This window comes from Girardinichthys multiradiatus, chromosome 10, assembly GCF_021462225.1.
Source record: "Girardinichthys multiradiatus isolate DD_20200921_A chromosome 10, DD_fGirMul_XY1, whole genome shotgun sequence".
In the NCBI taxonomy this organism is placed as follows: Eukaryota; Metazoa; Chordata; class Actinopteri; order Cyprinodontiformes; family Goodeidae; genus Girardinichthys; species Girardinichthys multiradiatus.
The window spans coordinates 14,913,336-14,940,969 of NC_061803.1; the positions used below are offsets into that span (position 1 = coordinate 14,913,336).

The 27,634-nt window shown below is 41.4% G+C and overlaps 1 protein-coding gene across 6 annotated transcripts; it reads right to left on the bottom strand.

Annotated features, from left to right (window-relative positions):
* Positions 1-277: 277 nt before the first annotated feature.
* Positions 278-27,544, bottom strand: LOC124874690 (transmembrane protein 150A-like). 6 transcript variants are annotated; one of them, XR_007039868.1, is made up of 9 exons: positions 27,260-27,526; positions 25,210-25,299; positions 24,615-24,662; positions 21,383-21,469; positions 19,696-19,763; positions 17,061-17,188; positions 6,182-6,359; positions 3,376-3,452; positions 1,548-1,683 (listed from the first exon to the last, which is right to left on the bottom strand). XR_007039868.1 is itself a non-coding variant. In XM_047376159.1 (8 exons), the coding sequence occupies exons 2-8, from the start codon at positions 25,272-25,274 to the stop codon at positions 1,436-1,438; spliced, it is 825 nt and encodes a 274-aa protein (XP_047232115.1). In that variant the 5' UTR covers positions 25,275-25,299; positions 27,260-27,526; the 3' UTR covers positions 278-1,435. The 6 variants fall into 6 exon arrangements, 4 of the variants coding, with proteins under 4 accessions (XP_047232115.1, XP_047232116.1, XP_047232118.1 ...); XR_007039867.1 differs by lacking the exon at positions 1,548-1,683 and adding an exon at positions 2,451-3,251; XM_047376159.1 differs by lacking the exon at positions 3,376-3,452 and having other exon boundaries at positions 278-1,686.
* Positions 27,545-27,634: the final 90 nt, after the last annotated feature.

The following is a 27,634-nucleotide window of genomic DNA, read 5'->3' on the forward strand; positions in this document are numbered from 1 at the left end:
TCTGCTAAAAAAAAAACTATCAGGGATTTTATGATAATTTTTGTGTTCATGTTTTGTTTATATTTAAATCATAATAACCTTTAAATTGTTAAAACTTTTAAAATTGGGTGTAATTAAAGGTGAAATTAAAGTTGCTTGTATAAGTATTCATAGGTCTTGATTTTTATTGGTTTTTAGATTTTGACACATAACTACAAGCATCACTGAATTTTGTTGAGATTGTTTGGAGATAGCAACAAAAGAAAGAACACTCTTCAAACAATACACTCTTCAAATATTTCTGCAAATATCAAATTTATTCAACCCCGTGGTTTAACACTTTGTTGTTAGTAAACCTCCACCCCAGTCTCAAGTCTTTTGCAGCCGCCCACAGGTTTTCTTCCAGTACTGCGCTGTATTTTGTTTTGTTCATCTTCCCATAAACTCTGATCAGATTCACTGTCCATTCTGAAGAAAAGTATCCCCACAGCATGATACTGCCACAACCGTGGTTCATGACATCCAAGGTCTGTTCAGGTTGGTAGTTTTCCTCTACACAAAGCATTTTGAAGGTTAGCCAAACATTCAATTTAGTAAAATTAAGATTCTCCGCATTTTGCAGTGAACAGTGAAAGACATTAAACTTGCAAATGAAAAAAAGAGATGGAGCTCACTGTTCCAATTGTCTCATCAATCTGACCACTCTTTCTTTAACACATTTCAATAATATTGAAAAAACAAGCGCCCTTTTTTCATTTTGCTTTATTTTCTTATCTGTATGCTCTTTACAGAATTTAATCTCTCAGAAAACTATTATTTTATCTGAATAAATGCAGGACATTTGCTTCAGAGCTGAGCTTATATGCAAATGAGGCAGCTATCTCAGCAGTATGTTGCATTAGCTTGCATATTGTAATCTGAAACACCAATTAGATGAGATGTTCATAATCAAGACAAACACCGATGTCATAAGATTTGGGTGGAAAATCCACTTCAGAAGAAAGAAAATTATTCTTGGCACCCAGTTACGTCCACCTATTGTCTGAAGCTTTCGGAAAATCTCACCTTACCGCAGCCAGAGAAGGTGAAAGGTGGTGATGTAACAGAACTTCCTGAGTGAAAACAATACCGAGGCTCTGTGTCTGAACATCTAAACTCTGAAAAACTTCTAAGGCACATTTTGAAGAGGTTTGTTCAGATGAAAGGCGACTCCAGCTGAGGATTCAAAGGGTGATGGTTACATAAGGACAAAATAACAAACAAACAGCGAGGACATGTCCACGAGTAGCTTGTAACTGGCCTCTGTCTTCAGGAAGGCTATATTGTGCAATGTTATGCAGCGTAGCAAGCTACATGTTTGTGAATCTTTTGTCTCTTCTGCACTGAGGCTACTGAATGTGCAACACGGTAATTAGGGTCTTCGATGTTTTACACAGTGACCTCCAGTGCTACTCAATTACAGAGTTGACAGGTTCTCTGCGTGGTGGTGACCGGACCCTCCACTGATCTCCGGCCTGTGCCCAGAGAGGGAGAAGCTTGGAAGTCCCCCTCTTCTCGAGAGAACAATCAGAGTGTCAGCTGACACGCCCCCAAACTCAAGGGCAAATGTCCCATAAAAGAGCATGATGATCATGCAGTAGACCCACTCAAAGATGGCAGAGGTGTGCTGCAGGGCAAAGCTCTCCTGGCAGAAGAAAACTCCACCTGGTGAAGGGAGGTTAAGGAAAACAACACAATGGTGATTGGTCACCCCAGATCTGATGGGCAATACGTCATTTTAATCAGCCCAATAACACTGGCAAATACACAGTTTGGTATATTGTTTAATCCAGGGCCAGTTGCCGGTGTCAGATTGTCAAAATAATTGCCAGCTGAGTCTGTCTTGAGTTCTTTTCAGATCAGTTTGTGATCTGAGCGAAAGCTGGCACTGTCTTACTTTACCTGCAAGTTTTGAAAATATGAACTCAAGGTTTAGATAGCTTAGTAGGGCATTGCAAATGTTCTCTCAGTCCCCTACTAACAATGGCGCAGTGAAGCAAATATGTGTATCATGTGTGGTGCACGAACTAATACTTTGCTTTTAAATAGTAACATTTTAATTAGGAGGAGTGTCAGGGAAGCTTCAGGAAAGCTTAACATTTTTTCCAAGTGTAATTCGTGTAAAGCAGTCTGTTCTCCAGCAGGGGGTGATGCTAAACAATGTACGCAGTGGCTTCAGTGCCATTCAGAGAAGCAGACAAGGATGATCTTTCTAAAATGGGAACTCAGTAACAGCCCAGTAAGGTGTTCCAGACTAGGAAGATTTCAATAACTTAAAAGAAAATGTTTTCACCTTACATAAAAAAGGATGAAATGAGGAATACTGGCTATGATTTGCAAATGGGTGTTAATTAAAGTTGGTGATTTTAGCAGCTTCATGCTTTGGTGTAAAATCTACAGTCTGCCAAAGTTTAAAGACTGATTTTTTTTTTATTTTACAGATACATAAGTAAATGCATTTTATTAATACGACACTTTTCACAGATAAGAACAACTGCAAGTGCTTCACAATAAAACAGAAAATACATAAAACACAAAAGTATACATAAAATGACAGTTAAAACTAAATACAAAAATGAAAACAATAAAAGAAGACAAATAACAGTTAGACCCTTTTTAACTGATTTGGTCATTATGACTGAGTTAGAAAAGCAGAATAGTTGCTTTAAAAGGGGTTCTAAAAATCACTCTTCTTTCGTCAACCATGGTTATCATTGGTATGCATGAAAAGGGCTACACAGGCAAGGATAAAAAAGCTTGGCACCACTTCACAATACTGCGTCCCCCTTATACAACTAATGAATAGAAATTAAAGTGCCTGTTATTTCTTTATGAACCCTTACTATAGAGGTACGGTGCATTATCAATGCAGGGTGAGAGAGAAGTTAAAACTGTCTAGTGCCTTGCCAAATAGCTGTTTTGCATCAGTGAATGGCTGCCTCATAAGGGCTTCTTGGTGGATTATAAAGTGTTAACAGCTTAAATAATATCATAATTAACTATTAATTTAAGATTGTTTTAAGCCTTTTTTAGTCTTGTTTCAAACTGTACAGAACCATTTATTGAACTTTAAAGAGAGAGGATGAATTGCTGTCAAGAAAGCTTCAGGCACCTAAAAGACTAGTCATCAAAGAAGGTGGGTTGCCACCAATGCCATGCTTGCTCAGGAATGGCAGCAGGAAGATGTGAGTGTTTCTGCATGGACAGTGAGGTGACGACATTTGGACGGTTGCCTTGTATCATGAAGAGAAGCAAAGAAACCAGTACTTTCCAAAAATAAAAAAAAGCACAGACTGACAATCTGTAAGAAGTGCCTGAAATAAACTACAGGGGGGATATTAAGTTATTTTCACTTACTTTGCCCAGTGATCCAGGAAACATTTAATGATGAATGAAGATTTTTTGAGCATCATGTTAAAAGGCGAAAGTTATAACTATGTTGTTAAGGGATCAAAACACTTAAATTTTGGATTTGAGAAACTCTTCAGATCATATTCCTATTGAAAACCAGTTACAGGCATTGCAATCAAAAAAATCTCAGAAAACCTGAGACACACAAAACCAAATAATATACAGTACAGACCAAAAGTATGGACACACCTTCTCATTCAAAGAGTTGTCTTTATTTTCACGACTATGAATATTGTAGCTTCACACTGAAGGCATCAAAACTATAAATTAACACATGTGGAATTATATACTGAACAAAAAAGTGTGAAACAACTGAAAATATGTCTTATATTCTAGGTTCTTCAAAGTAGCCACCTTTCGCTCTGATTACTGCTCTGCACACTCTTGGCATTCTGTTGATGAGCTTCAAGAGGTAGTCACCTGAAATGGTTTTCCAACAGTCTTGAAGGAGTTCCCAGAGATGCTTAGCACTTGTTGGCCCTTTTGCCTTCACTCTGCGGTCCAGCTCACCCCAAACCATCACCATTGGGTTCAGGTCCGGTGACTGTGGAGGCCAGGTCATCTGGTGCAGCACCCCATCAGTCTCCTTCTTGGTCAAATAGCCCTTACACAGCCTGGAGGTGTGTTTGGGGTCATTGTCCTGTTGAAAAATAAATGATGGTCCAACTAAACGCAAACCGGATGGAATAGCAAGATGCTGTGGTAGCCATGCTGGTTCAATATGCCTTCAATTTTGAATAAATCCCCAACAGTGTCACCAGCAAAGCACCCCCGCACCATCACACCTCCTCAACCATGCTTCACGGTGGGAACCAGGCATGTAGAGTCCATCCGTTCCCCTCTTCTGCGCCGCACAAAGACACGGTGGTTGGAACCAAAGATCTCAAACTTGGACTCATCAGACCAAAGCACAGATTTCCACTGGTCTAATGTCCATTCCTTGTGTTCTTTAGCCCAAACAAGTCTCTTCTGCTTGGTGCCTGTCCTCAGCAGTGGTTTCCTAGCAGCTATTTTACCATGAAGGCCTGATTCACACAGTCTCCTCTTAACAGTTGTTCTAGAGATGTGTCTGCTGCTAGAACTCTGTGTGGCATTGACCTGTTCTCTAATCTGAGCTGCTGTTAACCTGCGATTTCTGAGGCTAGTGACTCGGATGAACTTATCGTCCGCAGCAGAGGTGACTCTTGGTCTTCCTTTCCTGGGGAGGTCCTCATGTGAGCCAGTTTCTTTGTAGCGCTTGATGGTTTTTGCGACTGCACTTGGGGACACTTTCAAAGTTTTCCCAATTGTTCAGACTGACTGACCTTCATTTCTTAATGATGGGCACTCGTTTTCTTTACTTAGCTGCTTTTTTCTTGCCATAATACAAATTCTAACAATCTATTCAGTAGGTCTATCAGCTGTGTACTGTATCCACCTCCTGCACAACACAACTGATGGTCCCAACCCAATTTATAAGGCTTGAAATCCCACTTATTAAACCTGACAGGGCACACCTGTGAAGTGAAAACCATTTCAGGTGACTACCTCTTGAAGCTCATCAACAGAATGCCAAGAGTGTGTGGAGCAGTAATCAAAGCAAAAGGTGGCTACTTTGAAGAACCTAGAATATAAGACATATTTTCAGTTGTTTCACACTTTTTTGTTCAGTATATAATTCCACATGTGTTAATTCATAGTTTTGATGCCTTCAGTGTGAAGCTACAATATTCATAGTCATCAAAATAAAGACAACTCTTTGAATGAGAAGGTGTGTCCAAATTTTTGGTCTGTACTGTAGATAAATGTCGATTTCCAAGAATGTTAAGAGAAAAAAACATTTGTCTGTCTACATTTCCCACATTAAATCAACACGTCCATTCAATTTAATATTAATCCATTATGTATATCTCAATAAATGCCTTTGAAACCACTGACATGTTTATCATTGAGCTTTAGTATGCCATAAAAAAATCTGACAAAACAAATCTAACAGCAATGAAGCAGCAAGCCTTGACAAAATCAGTCTTAAAATCTTTGGCAATGACTATAAAGCCTCTGACAGTTATAAGACACAGAAATAAGTTACAGTTTAGGACACAGTTAGTCAACTAATTTAGGTTAAAAGAGTTGTTTGAGGAAATTATGAACAACCAGGAAATATCCAGTAAAATATCTAATATAACAAAAGAAACATCAGTCAGTCAGTCAGTCATTTTCTACCGCTTATTCCATAGTGGGTCGCAGGGGAGCTGGTGCCTATCTCCAGCAGTCTATGGGCGAGAGGCGGGGTACACCCTGGACAGGTCGCCAGTCCATCGCAGGGCAACACACAAACAACCAAGCACACAGTCATTCATACACCTAAGGGCAATTTAGAGTGACCAATTAACCTAACAGGCATGTCTTTGGACTGTGGGAGGAAGCCAGAGTACCCGGTGAGAACCCACGCATGCATGGGGAGAACATGCAAACTACATGCAGAAAGACCCCCGGCTGGGAATTGAACCCAGGGCCTTCTTGCTGCAAGGCAACAGTGCTACCAACTGCGCCACCGTGCAGCCCACAAAGGAAACATAAAAAACTTTAAACTTTTAAATTTATTTTAAATTTATTTCCTTTCAATGTTTTCTTCCCTGTGATATAAAAAATAACTGCTGTATTACTTGACCTCTAGAAGGCATTCCACAATGTAGGATATGGCCCTGTAGCACAAAGAGCTTGAAAACATTAGAAATTTGGAGGAAAATGTAAAATTAAACATAAAGGATACTGAGAACCAGGAAGATCAGTGCCAGCAGAGCCATCCCCACTCGTATGTGACCGACCCGGTACTCCTCCTGGGTTTTGGCCAGTCTGTAGGTAAGAGCTGCTTGGAGGCACACAAACAGCATGCTGGACGGGAAGGCAACTCCAGCTCCTACATAATGGAGGACTTTGGCAAAATCCACCTGAAATAAACACACAAATAATTGTGTTCTGAACAACAAAAAATAGGTAAACTTTATTTTCTAAAGGCCTTCTTGTAAGTGGATCAAGCAATACAAATAAACCTTACATAATAAGTTGACACAACACAGATCATAGCACTTAAAAATCGTCTTCTCTACCACTTTAAAAAAGCAACACAGGACAATAGATCGATTTGTACCAGAAAACTCTCTAATGCAGTGTTGTCCAAACTTTGTCCACGTGGGTCAAAATCATCAAAACAAAAGTTCTCATAGGCCACAAAAACATAATTTTGTTATTTAACAAAAAACATATTCACAGATTCTTTCTAGATGAAAACACTAAAGGAGTTACATCCATTAACATCTTACTGTTCCTTCCCTTAGAAAGTATTCCTGGATCAGTGCTTCTTTGTTCTTTTTGTGTCTCTGCTCTGTTCTCTCAAACCCCCAGTAGGTCGTGGCAGATGGCCTCTCACGCTGAGCCTGGTTCTGCTGGAGGTTTCTTCCTGTTAAAAGGAAGTTTTTCCTCTCCACTGTCGCTACATGCATGCTCAGTATAAGGGATTGCTGCAAAGTCAACGCCAGTGACTGTCCACTGTCTCTACATGCTCATCCAGGAGGAGTGAATGCTACAAGTCACTGACTCGATGCAATCTGCCTGGGTTTCCTTAGATAGAAAAACTTTTTATCCAATTTGAATAAATAACTGAATCTGACTGCACTGTTCAATGGTTAGGATTAATTGGAATATATATACCTGACTTTTGTGAAGTGCCTTGAGACAACATGTGCTGTGAATTGGCGCTATATAAATAAACTGAATAATAATTTGTTGTGCAGCAAATAAAGTTTTCTTATTTTGTGTGGGAAAGAGGTCTGGAAATCATTGTAGAATCAAAACATGGTGTTTTGTAGATGTGCCTTTTTAAAAGAAAGGCATGCAGTTTTATTTTATTGGCTTGAAAATATTTTCTATATTTGGCCAAGGTATGGCTAAATATAGAAAAATTAAAAGGCAGATCTGAATGCACCCAGGTCTCTCATACATTTTAATGTATATTTAATGCATATTTGAACAGCCAAAAGTAGATTTTGTTTTGAAATTTTATATAACTCGTACTCCTACTTGTCGTCTTCCGCTTATCTGGGAGCGGGTTGCGGGGGCAGAAGACTCAGCAGAGACACCCAGATGTCCCTCTCCCCAGACACCTCCTCCAGCTCCTCCGGGGGGAGCCCAAGGTGTTCCCAGGCCAGCCGAGAGACATAGTCCCTCCAGCGTGTCCTGGGCCGTCCCCTGGGCCTCCTCCCGGTGGGACGTGTCTGGAACGCCTCCTGAGGAAGGCGTCCAGGAGTCATCCGGTGTAGATGCCCGAGCCACCTTAACTGGCTCCTCTCGATGTGGAGGAGCAGTGGCTCTACTCCGAGCCCCTCCCAAATGGCCGAGCTCCTCACCCTTTCTCTAAGGGAGTGCCCGGCCACCCTACGGAGGAAGCTCATTTCAGCCGCCTGTATCCGGGATCTCGTTCTTTCGGTCATGACCCAAAGTTCATGGCCATAGGTGAGGGTAGGAACGTAGACCGACCGGTAAATTGAGAGCTTCGCTTTTGGGCTCAGCTCTCTCACAACGGACCGGCACAGCGCCCCCATTACTGCGGCAGCCGCACCGATCCGTCTGTCGATCTCCCGCTCCATTCTTCCCTCACTCGTGAACAAGACCCAGAGATACTTGAACTCCTCCACTTGAGGCAGGAACTCCCCTCCAACCTGAAGAGGACAAGCCACCCTTTTCCGGTCGAGTACCATGGCCTCTGACTTGGAGGAGCTGATCTTCATCCCAGCCGCTTCACACTCGGCTGTGAACCGCCACAGCGCATGCTGTAGGTCTTGGCTAGAGGGGGCCAGCAGGACCACGTCATTTGCAAAAAGAAGAGACGAAATCCACTGGTCCCCAAACCAGACCCCCTCCGGCCCTTGGCTGCGTCTAGAAATCCTGTCCATAAAAGTTATGAACAGGACCGGTGACAAAGGGCAGCCCTGCCGGAGTCCAACATGCACCGGGAACAGGTTCGACTTAGTGCTGGCAATGCAGACCAAACTCCTGCTCCACTTGTACAGGGACCGGATGGCCCCTAATAAAGGGCCCCCGATTCCATACTCATGGAGCACCCCCCACAGGGCATCCCAAGGGACACAGTCAAATGCTTTCTCCAGGTCCACAAAACACATGTAGACCGGTTTGGCAAACTCCCATGAACCCTCGAGTACCCTGTAGAGGGCATAGAGCCTTCTGAGGCGCCAGACAGTTTGCCAGAATCGCTTCGAGGCCAACCGGTAGTCCTTCTCCTTGGCCTCACCGAACTCCTCCCAGGCCCGTGTTTTTGCCTCTGCCACAGCCCGGGCCGCGGCACACTAGCCCTCACGGTACCCGTCAGCCGCCTCTGGATTCCCACAAGCCAGCCACAGCCGATAGGACTCCTTCTTCAGCTTGACAGCATCCCTTACTGCCGGTGTCCACCACCGGGTTCTGAGATTGCCGCCGCGACAGGCAACGCGGACCTTACGGCCGCAGCTACGGGCAGCAACATCAACAATAGATGCGGAGAACATCTACGTCTCCAACAATCCCCGGAATCTGGTCAAAGCTCTCCCGGAGGTGGGAGTTGAATACATCCTTGGCCGAGGGCTCCACCAGACGTTCCCAGCAGACACTCACTATGTGCTCGGGGCTGCCAAGTCTGTATGGATTTCTCCTCCTCCAGCGGATCCAACTCACCACCAGGTGGGAATCAGTGGACAGCTCAGCCCCTCTCTTCATCCGAGTATCCAAAACATGCGGCCGAAGGTCTGATGATACGACAACAAAATCGATCATTGACCTCCTGCCTAGGGTGTCCTGGTGCACTGATGGACACCCTTATGTTTGAACATGGTGTTCATTATGGACAATCCGTGACTAGCACAGAAGTCCAATAACAAAGCACCACTCAGATTCAGATTGGGGAGGCCATTCCTCCCGATCATGCCTATCCAGGTGTCACTATCATTTCTCACGTGGGCGTTGAAGTCCCCAAGCAGAATAATGGAGTCCCCGGGAGGGGCACTATCCAGCACCCCTAACAGGGACACCAAGAAGGAAGGGTACTCCACACTACCGCTCAGCCTGTAGGCCGAAACAACAGTCAGAGACCTGTCCCCAACCCGAAGGCGCATTGATGCGACCCTCTTATCCACTGGGGTAAACCCCAACACGAGACGACCGAGCAGGGTGGCAATAAGCAAACCCACCCCAGCCCGCCACCTCTCCCCGTCGGCCACTCCAGAGTAGAAGAGAGTCCAGCCCCTCTTGAGGAGATGGGTTCCAGAGCCCACGCTGTGCGTGGAGGTGAGCCCGACTATTTCTAGTCGATATCTCTCGACCTCCCGCACAAGCTCGGGATCCTTCCCCCCCAGTGAGGTGACATTCCACGTCCCTAGAGCCAGCCTAAGCATCCGGGGATCGGGCCGCTGAGGTCTCCACCTTTGTACGCCACACAATCCTCTTTGCACCGGTCCCTCATGGTTCCCCCTGCAGGTGGTGGGCCCACTGCGGGATGTCCTCGCGTCTCTCATTCGGGCTTGGCCCGGCCGGGTCCCGCGAGGAGCAACCCGGCCACCAGGCACTCCCCAGCGAGTCCTGACCTCAGGCCTGGCTCCGGGGTCCCACCCCGGAGCCAGCTACATCATGTCTGAAGTTAGGACATGCTAAAAAGTTTGTATTAAACGTGGAAAAATAAACCATAAATTGTTCAAAATTAAGACTTCTGCTGAGCTGCTGCCCTAATAATGATCACAAGGAGCACTCTACTTGCAGTGATCCCCTCCCTCTTAAATATAATTGCAGATAGTAATACTGCTGCTTACTGCATAAAAATTACTGTCATAAAAACAGTAGCCTGCAAAAGCATTCATACCCCTTGAACCTTTCCACATTTTGTCTCTTTGCAACTACAAACTTCAGTCCATTTTGTAGTTAATTTATGTGACAGAACAAGTCAAAGTAGTGCATAAGAGTGAAGTGGAAGGAAAAAATACAACTTGGTTTTCCAAATCTCCAAAGAAGGAAAAATCTGAAGTGCATCGTGCAAACCCCTAATTAGTAAACAGAGTCCACTGTGTGTAGCTTGAACTCAGGATAAATGCAGTTGTTCTGTGAAGGCCTCAGACGTTTGGTTAGAGACCATTGAACAAACAGCATCACGAGAAACGAGTAACACACCAGACAGGTCATGGATAACTGTGAGAAGATGTTTATATAGGGTCATAAAACAACATCCCCAGCTTTGAACATCTCACAGAGCACTGTTTAATCCATCATGGACAACTAAGCTATAGAGAGAGAATGGCCCTGCTACAACCTACAGCAACCATCTACCTAAACTAACTGGCAAGGAGAGCGTTTTTCAGAGAAGCAGTCAAGAGAACCATGATGACTCTGGTGGTGGCAGCACCATGTTATGAAGAGGCTATTATTTAGCAGAGAAAACAAGGCTGGTCAGAGTTGATAGGAAGATGGATGAGGTTGACTGTTTTCTATTTTCATGGTCTAGGAATTTTGTTATGTTTATTTTCATCAACACAATTGCGATTTGGGCCACTCTTTGAAAATGCTTGCCACATTTAGCAAAGTCTTGTGAATTTAGTTAAAAAATATATATTTTGGTGCACCCAAGTCTGCTGTTGAGTAACAGTCACTGGATAAATGTGATCAAATTTACTATCAAAAGACAAATAAATGATGTTGCATTCACTAACATTTATTATTGTAAGCAGATTTCAAGTGGTCAGTAAACAAAGTCTCTACCTGCATCTGCAGCCTGTGCAGGTCAGTCAATTTTTTTTACCATTCTTAAACTGCATTCGGGGGCCGCAAAGAATCAGTCCAGGGGCTGCACACTTTTAACACCTCTTCGGTGTAAATGTATGTGTTTCACATAAAAACTCCAAGATGCTCAACTCTGTAACATCTAAGTGAAGGCAGGTATGACTCCTTAGTAAATCTGTCTGTCCTAACAGCTATGCAACACTCCTTACAGAAAAATTGCTTTTCAGATCTCGCAACACCAAGTGTGTTTTCAGAGTGAACAAACAGAACATGAAAGAAAATTTACTTTGGAAAGTCTACAGAGAATGGACAATAGAGAACACTAGATGGGCTCAGCAGTCGGCACACAGCAGAATCTTCATGGGAACATGACTGGAGAGAGTTATCAATCCCAGCAGCACTTGGGGACTACCTTTAAGACATTAAATATGTGCTTGTTTTGCTGTTAAACCTTCTGCCTAAATGCTACCTGTATCCTCTGGACACATGAGTAAAGTTTCTTAATAATCTTTTATTCAATTGTCAAAAACTATTAATGATTATCCAAAGACAGGCGGGATGAGCTGAAAAGGTTTTGTAATCATATTACAGACTCTCTTCTTTTTTTCAGATGGGACTGCCACATAAATTAATACCGGACTCTGCGCTGCAGCTGGCAGGATTCCAGCTCTACAGAGCGGACAGACACACGGAACTCTCCGGCAAAGCGAAAGGTGGAGGAATCTGTTTTTACCTCAACAGTGGTTGGTGCAACGACGTGACAGTGATTCAGCAGCACTGTTCTCCAGACCTGGAAGCCTTCATCATAAACTGTAAGCCTTTCTATTCCCTCCGTGAGTTCGCTTCGTTCATCCTGGTCGGTGTTTACATCCCGCCGCAAGCTAACGTGCAGGTCGCACAGCGCATGCTCGCCGACCAGATACTGAGTGTGGAGCGGACCAACCCGGACTCCTTAGTTATCGTCGTTGGCGACTTTAACAAAGGTAATCTCACCCACGAACTCCCCAAATATAGACAGTTTATAAAATGTCCGACCAGAGAGGACAACATTCTGGATAACTGTTACACCACCATCAGAGACGCTTATCACACCGTCCCACGTGCTGCACTGGGCCAATCCGACCACATCATGGTCCACCTGATTCCTGCATACAGGCAGAAACTAAAGCTCTGCAAACCTGTTGTGAGGACGACAAGGAAGTGGAGCAGTGAGGCTGTGGAGAATCTCCAGGCGTGTTTAGGCTGTACAGACTGAGATGTGTTCAGGACTACTACCAACAGTCTGGACGAGTACACAGAGGCTGTGACTTCCTACATCAGCTTCTGTGAGGACAGCTGTGTACCATCATGCACCAGGGTGAGTTACAACAACGACAAACCCTGGTTCACAGCCAAACTCAGAAGGTTAAGACTGGATAAGGAAGAGGCCTTCAGGAGTGGGGACAAAGACATATACAGAGAGGTGAAGTACAAGTTTGGCAAGGCAGTGAAAGAGGCCAAACGACTGTACTCTGAGAAGCTCCAAAACCAGTTCTCAGCCAACGACTCTGCGTCTGTCTGGAAAGGGCTCAAGCAAATCACCAACTACAAGCCGAAAGCCCCCCACTCCATCAACGACCGACGCCTCGCCAATGACCTGAACGAGTTCTACTGCCGCTTTGAAAGACAAAGGGACAGTCCTGCAACCATCCCCCATGACGCCCCCCAACAGCTGCAGCCACAATCCACCACCCCCATCTCTCCAACCTCAAGAGGGGCCTTGGCACCTCCAACCCCCACCCTGAAGTTCCCCCCCACCAGCCCCCTACCCACGCCGAGGACGGCTCTTTCCATCCAGGAGAGGGATGTCAACAAACTCTTCAGGAGACAGAACCCCCGGAAAGCTGCTGGTCCGGATTCTGTCTCACCAGCCAGCCTGAAGCACTGCGCTGATCAGCTGTCTCCAGTCTTCACAGACATTTTTAACACCTCACTGGAGACATGTCATGTGCCAGCCTGCTGCAAGTCCTCCACCATCGTCCCTGTTCCCAAGAAGCCAAGGACCACAGGGCTTAATGACTTCAGACCCGTCGCCCTGACCTCTGTGGTGATGAAGTCCTTTGAGCGCCTTGTGCTCTCACACCTAAAAGACATCACCGACCCCCTCCTGGACCCCCTGCAGTTTGCCTACAGAGCCAACAGGTCTGTAGACGATGCAGTCAACTTAGCCCTTCACTTCATCCTCCGGCACCTGGACTCCACAGGAACCTATGCCAGGATCCTGTTTGTGGATTTCAGCTCTGCCTTCAACACCATCGTCCCAGCTCTGCTCCAGGAGAAGCTCTCCCAGCTGAGTGTGCCCGACTCCACCTGCAGGTGGATCACTGACTTCCTGTCTGACAGGAAGCAGCGCGTGAGGCTGGGGAAGCATGTCTCTGACTCCCTGACCATCAGCACCGGTTCCCCCCAAGGCTGTGTTCTCTCTCCTCTGCTCTTCTCCCTGTACACCAACAGCTGCACCTCCAGTCACCAGTCTGTCAAGCTTCTGAAGTTTGCGGACGACACCACTCTGATCGGACTCATCTCTGATGGTGACGAGTCTGCGTACAGATGGGAGGTGGACCATCTGTTGGACTGGTGCAGCCAGAACAACCTTGAGCTCAGCGCTCTAAAGACAGTGGAGATGGTTGTGGACTTCAGGCAGAACCCAGCCCCACCTGCCCCCATCACCCTCTGTGACTCCACAATTGACACTGTGGAATCTTTCCGCTTCCTGGGAACCATCATCTCCCAGGATCTCAAGTGAGAGCCAAACATCAGCTCCCTCATCAAGAAAGCCCAGCAGAGGATGTTCTTCCTGCGGCAGCTGAAGAAATTCAACCTGCCAAAGACTATGATGGTGCACTTCTACACAGCCATCATTGAGTCCATCCTCACCTCCTCCATCACCATCTGGTACGCCGCTGCTACAGCCAAGGATAAGGGCAGGCTGCAGCGTGTCATTCGGTCTGCTGAGAAGGTGATTGGCTGCAGTCTACTGTCGCTCCAGGAACTGTACACCTCCAGGACCCTGAAGCGGGCAGGGAAGATTCTGGCTGATCCCTCCCACCCCGGTCACAGACTCTTTGAGACTCTCCCCTCTGGCAGGAGGCTGCGGTCCATCCGGACCAAAACCTCATGCCACAAGAACAGTTTTATCCCATCTGCCAACAGCCTGGTTAACAAAGCCCGGAAACCACCCTGACACTCTCCCTTTCCCCCACACCCCCCCCTTTTTTGCTGACAGGACACTTGTAACTTGTAACTCTATGTGTTACATTAATGCTCAACTTGGACTCCTGCTTTACTTGCACTGCCATACTTGCACAATGATCACCTGCACTGTTGTATTGCTCTTGCATCTTATACTGCTCTACTTTTACTCTCACTCACTTAAAACTGTGCACATATATTTATATTATATTGTAGATATGTTTATACTGTTTAATTTGTACTGTATTGCACCGACTACGCCAAAACAAATTCCTTGTATGTCCAAAAACGTACTTGGCAATAAAGCTTTTCTGATTCTGATTCTAAATCATGTTTTATCTAAACATTGACATCTGCATGTAATTTGGGGGCGAAATAGATTATTTGATTCCCATTTTTTATCAATTATGTGTGAAATTACACGTCACAATGCTATCAATATATTTTCTAATTACAAAGGCCATATTGTTATGTACAATAACACTACTTCCTACTGGTGTTTTGTTCTGATTAGACTTGGAATTCCTGCAAAAAAGATCAAACATCCATTTAAAAAAAGACAACAGCACAAAAGCCGGAAGTGGTGTGAATAGCTAAGAGGGAGAATACAGTCTGACTGGAAGTTATATAACGCTATAGATGTTTTAAAGGTCTTGAAATAAATACATCTTGCATTATTTCTCACAGACACTCTTGACAGTGTGAAAGACAAGATAACATGCAACTCCAGTAAGGCCTGTTGTGTGGCTATGGCATATTTAACCTTAGCATGCAAGAATAATGATAACCTCACAAAATAATAAAATTTTTGACAGAGTTCTCCTCATGTCCAATAAGATGTACAACAGAGACTTCGAATCATGTACCTTTGGCATGAAAAGTCTACACACTCATGGTAAAATGCCAGGTTTATTGACGTTAAGAAAAATTAGTGCGATAAATCCTTTAAAAACCTTGACCAGATGTAACAAATAAGAAAAAGCTGCAATGACATGCGTATGCGCACACATTTTTGATATAGTTTCAGCACTTTTTTTTGGTAGGACGTCATCAACATTCAACTTGTTGTGGACAATACTGGCCCAATCTGCCTCGCAAAAGTTCTCAAAATGTTTCAGCTTGTGAGGACATGTCTTGTACACATCCCTCTACAGGGGACTCCACAGATTTTCTCCCTGATTTAGTTCTGGACTCTGGTTAGGCCTTTCATTTTCTTCTGGTGAAGCTATACTATTGTTGGTGATTTGAATGCATGCTTGGTGTTGCTGAAAAATAATATCCCGATTAATCTTCAGCTTTCTAGCACACACCTGAAGGTTTTCGGTCAAAATGGACCAGTGTTTAGAACTGTTTATGATTTTCTTTCACCTTGACAGAATTCTAGTTTTATCTGCAGAAAAGTAACCCCAGATCATGATGCTGCCATCACCATGTTTCACTGTGGGTATGGTGGTGTTTTGGTGACGGGCTTCGTTGTTCGTGTGAAACATACCATTTGGAATTGTAGCTAAAAAAGATCAAGTTTGGTTTCTTTCGACGACAAGGCATTTGGAAAGGTTTGGGGAGATTTCGGGATATCTGGATGGTTTCTTTGGATAAAAAAAGTCATCCAACCCTGCTCCTTAGTCCAGATATATGGAGAATGCAGAAGGCTCATGTAAAACACAACAGCTACTAACCAAAAAACTTTGCAGCTCACTGGCAGTTCTTTCTTGAAGGGTGCCCTGGGTTAGCCTCCGCTGTTGCCAACCTAGTCTACCTATTTCATCAGGCAGGGGTCTCTATTGACTGCACGTGCATAAAAGAAATGGAGCTCTTGTTTAGACAGATAAGTTATATTTGTATCTGTTGCTTGTGTCCCCCCTTTTTAACGTCACCTTAGGCAACTGCATACAACCCATATCAAGACTCTCCATCGTGTCTTTTTTTTAATCAGTTATGGAGAAACGCTGAGTATTAGCAAGGGTCATGTTTTCTTTAATTACTTATGACTGTCTTTTTTAAGCCTTCTACTGACTGGTACTGTTGTACAAGAAGATCCTTCAAATCCATTGTAACTATTCTGCTAATTGTGGCTTTAGATGAAGCGTACAAATAAGCAAATGTTAGGAAAATCCTACCGGGACAGTTCACAAAAATTGATAGCAGGTATTTATTTACCAAATATGACTGAATGGTGGAAGTGAAGAACTGCTTCAGCAATAAGTTTACGGATGTGCAGTTATGCATCCAAGTTATTGCAGCATTTTTTATTTATCGCATTTTTCCCGCAGACAGTTTTGGTTTTATTTTAGTGGAATTGTAGAGGATATATGTGACATTAAAGGTGGAAAAAGCTTTGAAATGGTTGATTGGTCTATTTCCTTCTCATATTTAACCAATGTTTTAATTCTACTGTTAAACCTTTAAAAAGATTGTGGGCAGACTTCCTAGAGCCTGCAGAATTCAGAATGGGTCACCTTTGTTAATCTTATGTTTAATTTACATTCAGTAAACAATTACAGCACAGAATGCTGTGAGCAAAGGTGAAGCTAACATCTTGACTGTTACTGCACTTCTCTGCTAAGGGTCTAAAGATAAACCGGAACTTAAAGGTGGTCGATTACCTGGAAGTTTCCCACCATAGTGAGACCAGCAGCACAGATCCAACCAGTGGAAAGGCTAGCCATGTTCAGAACGCAGTTCTGGTGCTTCTCAATCACGTGAGCGTAACGCAGCAGGGTGATTAGCATCACTGAAAAGAAAATTAAACATAGAAAGAAAGACATTACACATTATACGGTCACATCTTGTTATTACTAGGCAACTGGCCATTTTTTCTTATTTCTTATTTAGACATTGTGGGGAAGTTCCACCACTGGTAAAACCATCATCTGAAAATGGAAGAAATCTGAGACATAGCCATCCACCTAAACTGACAGGCCCAGCATGGAGAACCTTTATCAGAGAAGCAGCCGAGAGTCCCATAGTAACTCTGGAGGAGAATCCAAACCTCAGGTGAATTTGTTTCCATACAACATATTAAGGCACCACAACGGTGGTGGCAGCATCAGACTATGGGACAGACTAGCTGGTCAAAGTTGATGGGAAGTACGAATGAATCCAAGCAATCCTGGAAGAAAACCGGCTGCAACCTACTTCAGACTGAGGTGGAGGTTCACTTTGCAGCAGCATAACATCTCTAAACATTCTGCTAGAGCTACAATGAAATGCTTGGATGTAAAATATAAAACACTAGAGCTGGTGGAGGTATTATAGTTTTGGTTTGATTATATTTATTGCTTTTTGCTTGTTTTCAGTTCTGGATTCAGTTAATTTGACATCCTGCCTATCATCTGATTTCGGTTTCTGGTTTCCACTCCTGTCCTGCATTTCATTTTTAGCTACTTAGTTTGTATGTTTATTGTTCTTTTCTGTTTATCATAGCACGCCATCATTGTTGAATAGTTTGTCAGTTTCAGCTTTGTTCCTGTTTATGCCCACCCATGTTTTCTGCGTTTATCATACTTGCGTCTGCAGCTCCTTCTTGTTAGTTTAATTTTTTTTTATTCTTTAAAGTGACTCCTGCCTGTTTGATCCTGGTATGAACTGTGACAGGAGGAGCAGCAAGCTCACACTTTCCTCCTGCACTGTGACGTGATGCTGCAGATTTCTGGTATCTGTTTATCAAACAGCTACATCGAAGTTTCACATCAGAGTCGTTGTTCACATCTGGTGCTCATCATACTGCAAACTGCTTAGAGCGCCTGCTCGGACGCTTCTGTTGGCAGTCCAGTGGTGAACGCAGCGGTTCGTTTTAGATGGTCAAGGGAAAACTGGGAGAGGGTTCACTACAAAGGTTTGTGGATATTCTGAGGGTTTCAAGGGGCTGATGGACCGCCAGTTATCGACTTTCTGATCTGCCCGACCTCGACAATTACCATTCTTCAAATCTGTACAAACACCACAACTCTGAGTTAAAACATTCCAATAAAAACACAAACTCTGGATTGTTGATAAAAGCAGAATCAAAACAGGAGGAAATATTTTTAATGCCTGGAAAGTTTCCCGAAAACCCTCCCGACTTTCTCTGAGAGCAGAAATGCCTGGGTGAACAGCTGTTTACAGTATCCTGTAAAAGTATTCACCCCTTGAACCGTTTCACACTTTGTTACATTTCAAGGTATTTTATTGGGATTCTAAGTAATAAACCAACACAAAGAGGCACGTAATTATTAAGTGGAAGCAACACCTCAAACATGCTACTTGCTCATATGAAAAATCAGGAGAAATCAGGAGACAATTTTGAGGTACCTGAAGGTGCCACATTCATTTGTTAAAGCAATTATATTCACGCAAACATGATAGGAAACTCAGATTCTGTGTCCCAGAGATGAAATTGTTTTGGTAGGAAATGTGCGTATCTGCACCAGAACAAAAGCAAAAGATCTGAAGTATTTGCTGGCTGAAGCTGGTAAGAAGGTGTCAATATTACAAAATTACAATTTGCAAATGCACTCAGGAGACATGCCCTGTGCTGTTTCGATGTTTGTTGATGCATGGGGCTGGTACCACAAAAAATACAGTTGCAAATATGTATACTAAATGTGTAACAGATGAAAAACATGTACAGTATTTCATACGTTTAAAACTTTCAGCCCTAAACCACCATAAGGACCTTCAAAATGTGGAAAGTTATGTAACACTGGAAAACACATTTGGGAAAACCATGTGACCTGTCTTTGATGACAGAACCCTTCTGAGCATGCTCTTTAAGGCCCCTTTCAAACATCAGCTTGTCCAAACTTTGCAGCAAGTCATGAAAATCTGTGTAGAGCATTTTTCAAAAGCTCTTTCCTATAGGCCTCCCATAGAAAAATCCACGTGGACCATAGCCTAAATTGTAAATATAAAACCAACATACACACAGCACAATAGGTCCTGAACTCAGAGAGGACCACCCAAAATAGATGGTTTAAATACGTTTTGGCACACAGTGGAATGGAAAAGCTGCCCCTTTTGTCTAGAGGGGGAATGCTTGTGGTTCATGTGGGGCATAAAAAACCCCTTTCAAGGAATTGAGTATTTTTTTTTTCCCTTTACATTTTGAACTGAGACTTGAACCTAGCAGTGGGTTCTGGGGAGAGATGAGTAGGCTGGAGCTGCTGCAGCTGGGAAAACAAGTCTGGGCTGTTTGATGTGTATGATGTCTGTGCACACATTTAAAAGTGGGTATCTCTCACATTCATTGTTAAGACTTACCCATAAAGGCTCCTGTGCTGCATATGAGGCTGAAGAAGCAGCTTTCAGGTGGCAGAGTTCCACATTTACTGCAATAGAAACAGAGAGAATCACAAGAGCCAACTCTGAAGTACTGTAGGTTAAAGTACAAGTTCAGTCAGATTCAGATTTAATCAGATTGAGCATCACTCTTATTTATATATGTAGTCCTGACTTTAACCCCTAGCTGCCCTTTAATATAGTCTTTGTCCATCTGCTTTTAAATGGTAACTTAGTTGAACTTCAAGAACATACTGAGAGAGATTTTTAAGCAATATTTGAAGTATGAACAAACCACATCATTACAGCTGTCTGCTTCAACATTTGGAAAAAAAAAACTGAAAATGTATCCAACATAAACTCATTGTTAATTCCCCTGCAGGGGTGGAGTGGGGGGGATTATTGTTTGCATTCTGTGGTAGAATTCAAAGACTGGTAAAGGGTCTACTATTTACAACAAGATCTCCAGTTCCTGTGGAGGTGAAAAGGTCCCTTATCTCACCCAATATAGTAATCCTCATTCAAGCAGCTTTGGCCTCATTGGTGAATTGTATTTACTTCTGTGTTGCCCTGTCCCATCCATCCATACATCCATACATACATCCATTGTCTATACCAGGCTCAAGGTCAGGCTGGTGTGTATCTCCAGGAGTGATTGGATGAACGGCTGGGTACTCCCTGAACAGGATGCCAGTCCATCACAGGGCAACACAGCAGAGACACACTTGACAAGCAACCATGCACACTCACTCCTAACAGAGTAGTTGATAGATTACTTAATTACAAAGAGTCATTAGTGGCATCCCTTCTGTATTCAAACACTAACACAATGTGTCACCAGCAGACATTGAACAGTACCATGTGTATGAATGATTTAATGAGATGCAAACAGACAGACATGCAAATAAAGATTATTCTTACTGTTTATCAGTACCTATTATAAATGCAGCAGGCATAATGGATTTAATATTGGGGTTGATCAGGAACTTCTGACTTTCCAAGCTGAAATCCAGAACTTCCAACTTCTGTGTACAAATGGAGTGCATCATAGTTCATCACACCAGTTGGTTTAACCAATTTTTAAAAAGATATCACTGAGTTAGTACTCAGATTTCATGTAAAAAATGACAGTGGAGAGATAGATGGATAATTTGAAGGATATGTAGAAAGTGAATGGATAGATGAACAAATGGATTGATAGGTGGTAAGTGGAAAGAAAGAGACGGTTCTGGTATAGCCTGTCCTTTTTTCTCTTTTATTTATTTTTAGAATAAGCAAGGTCGTTCTGATTGCCAAATAAACTTCTATTTACTCCAAACTAATTGTTATCCTCTTTAGCAAAAAAAAGTTGATGACTTTTTCTAAAAAAAGAAACCATCCAATTATTTTCATTTGAAGAAATCAGCATACATAAAAAGACCAGAAGTCACACACCACAGCAAGACAAACAGCTATGCCAGATGATAAGCATGAAGATTCACAATGAGTACTTTCATTTGTTCGAAAAATGCAGCGAGAACTTTGGGTTCCCTAAGGGTATGTTCCCCCAGGGACATATTGTTCCTTAAAATGCATAGCATGACGGGAATTGGAAAAACTATGAAATCTGCATGTAAATACACATTAAACAGAGTTAAACTGTTAACAAATGAAGCTTGACACCACTAACCTGATTAGTGGTATGTTGTCCAAGGTGCAGCACAGTTCAGGTCCTATTTGTGATGGGAGCTGTTCTTCACATGACTCGTTATACAACCTGCAAAGACACATACAGTAGGTTGGCATGCAGTCTGGATTTTTTGGTTCTTTAAAAACAAAGAAAATGAGCTCTAGACATTTTATTTTCTGAGCCAGCTTTTCACAACACACACCAACAAGTCCTATCTCCATTGTTGGATTGTGAATCTTAATACAAAGGAAATGGGAAACGAAGAAAAAAATGCTATTTAGTTTAAAGTCAAATGTTAACATGATGGGTAGAGTTTTTCTGAAAAGGTTTATGTGTGTGGGTTCAAAACAGTGAGTGAGACTTTGGGATTCTGTAAACTAAAGTTTAGCAAAGATAAAGAATGCAAGCAGATAGCTCTATGTCAAAATAAAGGAGCTTCTTAAATCTGATATGGATGGATTTGGGTGGTATGTGAACATTAATTCATGTAGCTGGTCTCAGTTTGAAATACACTATATTGCCAAAAGTATTTGTCCGTCTACTTTTACATGTACACGAACGTTGATGAGATCCTATTCGTAATCTATAAGGTCCAATTTGATAATGGACCCTTCTTCCCAGCAATAGCAACTTTAACTTTCTGTCAACATCTTCTACAATGTTTAGGAGTGCATTCATAGTTAGATGAGAAAACCAGAATTACAGCCGCCACTCTAATTAATCTCAAAGATGTTCAAAAAGGTTGAGGTCAGGACTCTGTGCAGATCAGTCCAGTTTCGCCACACCAAACGTTATACACCTGCAGCCATGGAGATGATGTGACCCAATACTTTGGCAATATAAAGTATGTTCATGACTGGTACTGGTACTGTGTTGAGGTTTTTTTTCATCATACTAAGCAGAAATGTATTTGTACACTTCACAGAACACCCACATGTGTATGTCTGTGATAGTTTAGAGAGGAAAGAGGAAATTCAGTTCTGGGTTTTTTTCATTGAGGGTTTATGTAGGATAGGTATGAGCAATCAGTATCTTATCAGCAGCAACAGTGATCGCAGTTTGGAGCATCAGGGACACAGTTAAAAGCTATCAAGAGCAAAGAGCAAATGCTATGTAAGAGAAATAGGCCAAAGATCATGTTCTGAGGTACTTCAAACAAAACCCCAGCTGTTTAGGATTTATAATAGCCAATAGCTTCATAATTATATTAATGGAAATAATTCTAATTTAGATCAGTTTAAACTCCTTTCAGCTTCATGAAAATCTGAAGGAAAATATGTACAAACATTGACAGATCTGTTAGCCCCACTGGCATAAATGTGTAAAATGCCTTAAAATGAGTCATTACTTAAATGCAGTAACATAATCTCATAAAAAAATCTGTGTTCATACAAATAACTGTTTTGAACAGTATTATTCTTGCCACCAAGCACAGTGAGAAGGATGGAAAGGCAGGTAAAAAAATTCTCACAATTAAAGAACTGCAGCTAAAACTGACATCTTAGTTTTACCTTATACATATAACTAATGAATGCTATCCATATTTCAACTGATTGTTTGGCAGTGATGAATGTAAAAAGCCTATTCTGTTCTACAAAAGCAAAGGTAAATGTGTGGTGTTCAGCCACTAAGATTCAGATACTAAGATTGACAGAAAGCATTCAACCTAAGCTTGGTATGATACAAAGGATTAAATTGAGGAAAAGTACCTCATACTCACTGTCAATTATGGTGGAAGATCTGTGATACTGTGAGCTTGCTTCTCTTATTTCAGAATTCATGGCATCATGAACTCTGAAATAGCAGAAAAAGTTTGAATAGTAATGTGGTGGACTACTGGTAAACTGAAAATGGGTTGTCATCAGGTCCTTCAACAGGACAATGATTCAAAATTATGGTCAAATCCACACCAAAAAGGTTCGGCAGACACAAAATCAACCATCCTCGATGTCCATATCAGTCCTCATATGTAAATCGTATAGAAAATCAGTGGGCGAACTAAAGAGAAGATTGCACAAGAACCAGGACTTTGGACAATTTAGAGCAGGGGTCTCAAATTTTACGTATATGTGGTGTCCTGTAACTTTTAGTCCTGTTTTGCTTCAGAAAATGCATTAAAAAAATAATTAGATTTTTTTCCCAACACAAAACAACTGGAAGAATCAGGGCTTGGACGGAAAACAGGGGACAAGGCTTGTGTTATATCATATCTAAGACAGGGAATCATCCAATGAATTATGCTAATTTATTTTGTCACAAAAATAGAAACATTTAGCTTTATTTTACTGTTTTAACCCAAAGAAGTTGTGAACTGCTGTCTCTGACATTAAGCAGTGATATCAACTGAAAATTAACAAAACAGTCTCCATAAAAAAGATATTTGGTTAATTTTTTACTGTCATTTGCACAAAATGAGACCTGTTATGTCACATATGTTCAATCCCATCATTTAACCATTAACATTGTGTTGAAAAATAAAACAGTCCTCTTCCCTATTATAGTCTCACTGCCTATCTGAGAAAATCCAGCTGTTTCAACTAAGTTACATTAAATATGTGACGACACTTATCTCATGCTGTCTCAAAGTTTCACTAAGTGGGATATTCAGTAAAAAGAATTGGCACAAGCACCAAACTCTGTGGTACTCCAACAATTAACTGGTGTGTGAGTAAGATTCAACATTATAAGTATGATCTAAACCAGTTGAGTGCTCAGGCTGAAATTATGTTACTGCAACAAACAAATATATTTAAAAAAATGTAAGGCTTTCAATACAACTTTTTTAGGGAACCATATCTACAAACTGAATGCGTAGGCTACATACAGTACATACAATAAGTCTTTTTTTATGTCGACAGAAAAGGTTTTAAAATTTAGCCGCTTCACCATAACATCCAAAACACTGTAATTTCAAACAGTTTGCTCATTTTGTTACTGATTGAAAGAAAAATGCAAAACATAAAGCTGCACTAAACTGGTTGCACTATTGCACAAACTAATACTTTGTTTAAACACTTTACTCTTTTCATCAGTTATGGAGAAACATACAATTTTAGTAAGATGACTTCATAAGATTACAGTAGTCTGACCTCATGGAATTAAAAAAGCAAACAAGCAAAGACATGAGGGGTCACTGAAGACTATTGCACTTTACATGATTATTATTATTATTATTACTATTATAATTTTAATTATTCATGGTGTAAATTAATATACGGTTTGTGTCTTTTACCAGTTGTGCACAGGGCAAACATGCTGGTTGTACAGGGCCATTGCATATCTGTAAAAAAAAAAAAAAAGTTCATATTTAGTTTTAAAAAATTTGTAACAGGAACGTAAAAAGAAGAGATTGTTTCAGTCAGCAAATGCTTTAAATTCTGGCCTTCTTTAGTTGTGTTTGTACTTATTTTTACTTCTCTTCCCTTACATAACATGTGATTAATAAAAGATTCAGCTATACATAGACTACACACCCTGAGGCACCTTTTCCCATTGAATTTAATCAAAGATTGGTGGCTATATTTTAACCAGCACAGTGAAAGCAAAAAAGAAAGTACACCCTGTGTCAGCTCTAGGTTCTTATTTTATCTTTACCAGTCTCTAAGATAAAGATGTTTATTAAAAATTAAAAATCCTAGACCCTAACAAAACCTTTTAATTTTCCCACTGCCAGATGGCAACTTTTAAATGTCATTTAGCAATATTCTTTTTTGTCCCACCCTTTATTGTTCAACTGCTGCACTGCTTATAATTAGAAATACATATTGCAGTTGTTTTACTTTCCCCATCAAAGAATGGTGCCTGTGAATAAATCTAAATGTACTCACACAACCCATATTCCTGTAATGGTGAAGACTGGCAGGCTGACAGGAAGAATCATCCACACGGACATGTCGACCGCCGGCAGATATTCACACCTGAGGGACCAATCAGAGCGTGAAACCACCGGGGCTTTCAGGAGAAACAAAAACCAGGATGCACTTGAACTGCTAAACTCTGTTTTGAGTATGACTATTATTCCTTAAATCATATAAAAAACAAAAACTATCGCTGCCTTTATGGGACACACAATGAAACAAAGTTGGGAGGAAATTTATGCTAATGAAGATCCTAGCATGGCTTTTAGAACTTTCCAATCATCAGAAATTAAACTGTATGATAGTATTTCTAGATGAAATTAAAAGGACTACTATCACAGACTTATAAAGCAACACAAAAATAATACCGATTTTTTCAACGACTACTATTGCTACTACTTTTTATATTTTAAATAAATGATATGTAATCTATCAAACTGTCTAAAATTCTGTTAATTTGCTAATTACATCGCATGACATTCATCTCGTAGAAGTCTGAAACAGTTGAAAGGAAGCAGACACTTTTTCAAGAAACGGTTTAACAAAAATAAATTCACTGTAAATCCCAGTGGGCATGTAGAGTTTGTATGTATGGCACCTAAAATATCATAATCCTGTAAATAATACATCCAAGTATTCATCTGAATTTCACACATCAATCTTGCAACAATGACTATTGCTCAATATATCGAATGTATAACAAATACAATCTGTAATGTTCAGCAATAGGCAACTGAAAAATAAGGCTTTTTAAGGAATGATATTCAAACTGATACACACTATGAAACGGAGGAGTGGTAACTCAGTTTAAATTCTGCCGTCAGCCTCATATGTAGACTAAAATGTCAACAACCATTGCAACTTTATATAGAGCAAAATATATTTTAGGACTACAAACATTAAACCTGCTATTCCCCTCCCTAATATTGCCATACATGACTGACAGGGGAGAATTATGGGGAAATACATATAAACACAAAACTGGTTTATATGCAACAGAAGAGCTGCAAGAATTATAAATCTTATCTTTTTAGTACTTTTTTCCTTTTTGTTGTGTTAATACTGTGTTAAGTAAATACTGACATTTCTATTCAATAAATTGTCATGCGTCTGCCTGCACTTTGCACCATTTTCATCAACACTACTGAACATAATTTCAGCCTAATACAAACTCAACAAATATTAAATGTACAAAAATTCAAAATTTTTCTTCTCCTTACTGTAAATCAAATCTCTTGGAGTTTTTCTTAGAAAACCAAACAGACATTTGATGATTTTTAAACTGTTTATGCTACTTTACAGATTAAATGGCTGAGGCATTAATCATTTAGGAATGCTGAAGAATGCAACTGTTAAACAAGACAAGATAAGACAAAAAAAGATCATGACAGCATTCCTGATCATGAGATTTTGTGTACAATGTGATAGTTACCACCGGTCTTCAGTGGAGATTATGATGTTTAATGACTCTTAACATTAATGCAGTTGTATGTCGTTGCAAAAAACAAGGTTTATCGTGTTTGTTCACAAGTGCTATGCCCAGAGAAGTGAAATAATTCTAATTTATTTTACTTAAAATGTGAGCACAAGAAATACACTATGTAGCAACTTTAGCCTATTGCTACAAGTCATTTCTCCTCGCCCGGTCCCCAGTTTCTTTGCCGTAATGTAAAAATCTGATTATTGCCCATTTTTTTCAAAACTTTTAAGGACTAAAGAAAGGAATGGGAAGTTTTTAGCAAAACTGCAGCAAAGGTCAGAAAAGAAGAGGTAATTGGACCAAAGAAAAACATTTAAAGAGAATTATCAATTAAGACTGCAAGTCTCATTTACATCTAAGAATTGGGACTTTGCTTAGTTGGCATTACAACATTCTTGAACTCTGTAAAACTGATCCTAAATGCATAATTTAACCAGTTCTATCTCATTGAATTGATGTATTTTCATTTCTTTCACTAGAGAGGCTGGGGGTTAGACTTTCTAGGTTTTCCTACATGCACAGCTTCAGCACAGTTCTTACCTTGTTTGTTTGGTCAAAGGTTCAGTCTCTGTGTCTCATTTCAGCTGTTCCTCACTGCAGGAAAACTTTGCTCCTGCAGGTTTCATGTCCAGAACTAAAGCTGTCACAGGTTTCTCACCTTACTGGGATCGTAAAGGAGGCAGCTGCTGGTCTCTCCAGTCTTCTTTCATCACTTCTTTCTCACTCTTTTCGGATGTGTTGTGGTCTGTGGAGGAGAGCAGCTGAACTGTGGTACTTTTGACTCCTCCCAGCTCAGCTCTCTACCTAATGGGAAGGGAATATCATCGGTGGACATACTGACTCTCATTTTCATTTTATTTGTGTAAGGAAAGTGGTCCGTTTTAATCATCTTTTTTACTTTGAATTGTAGTGAAT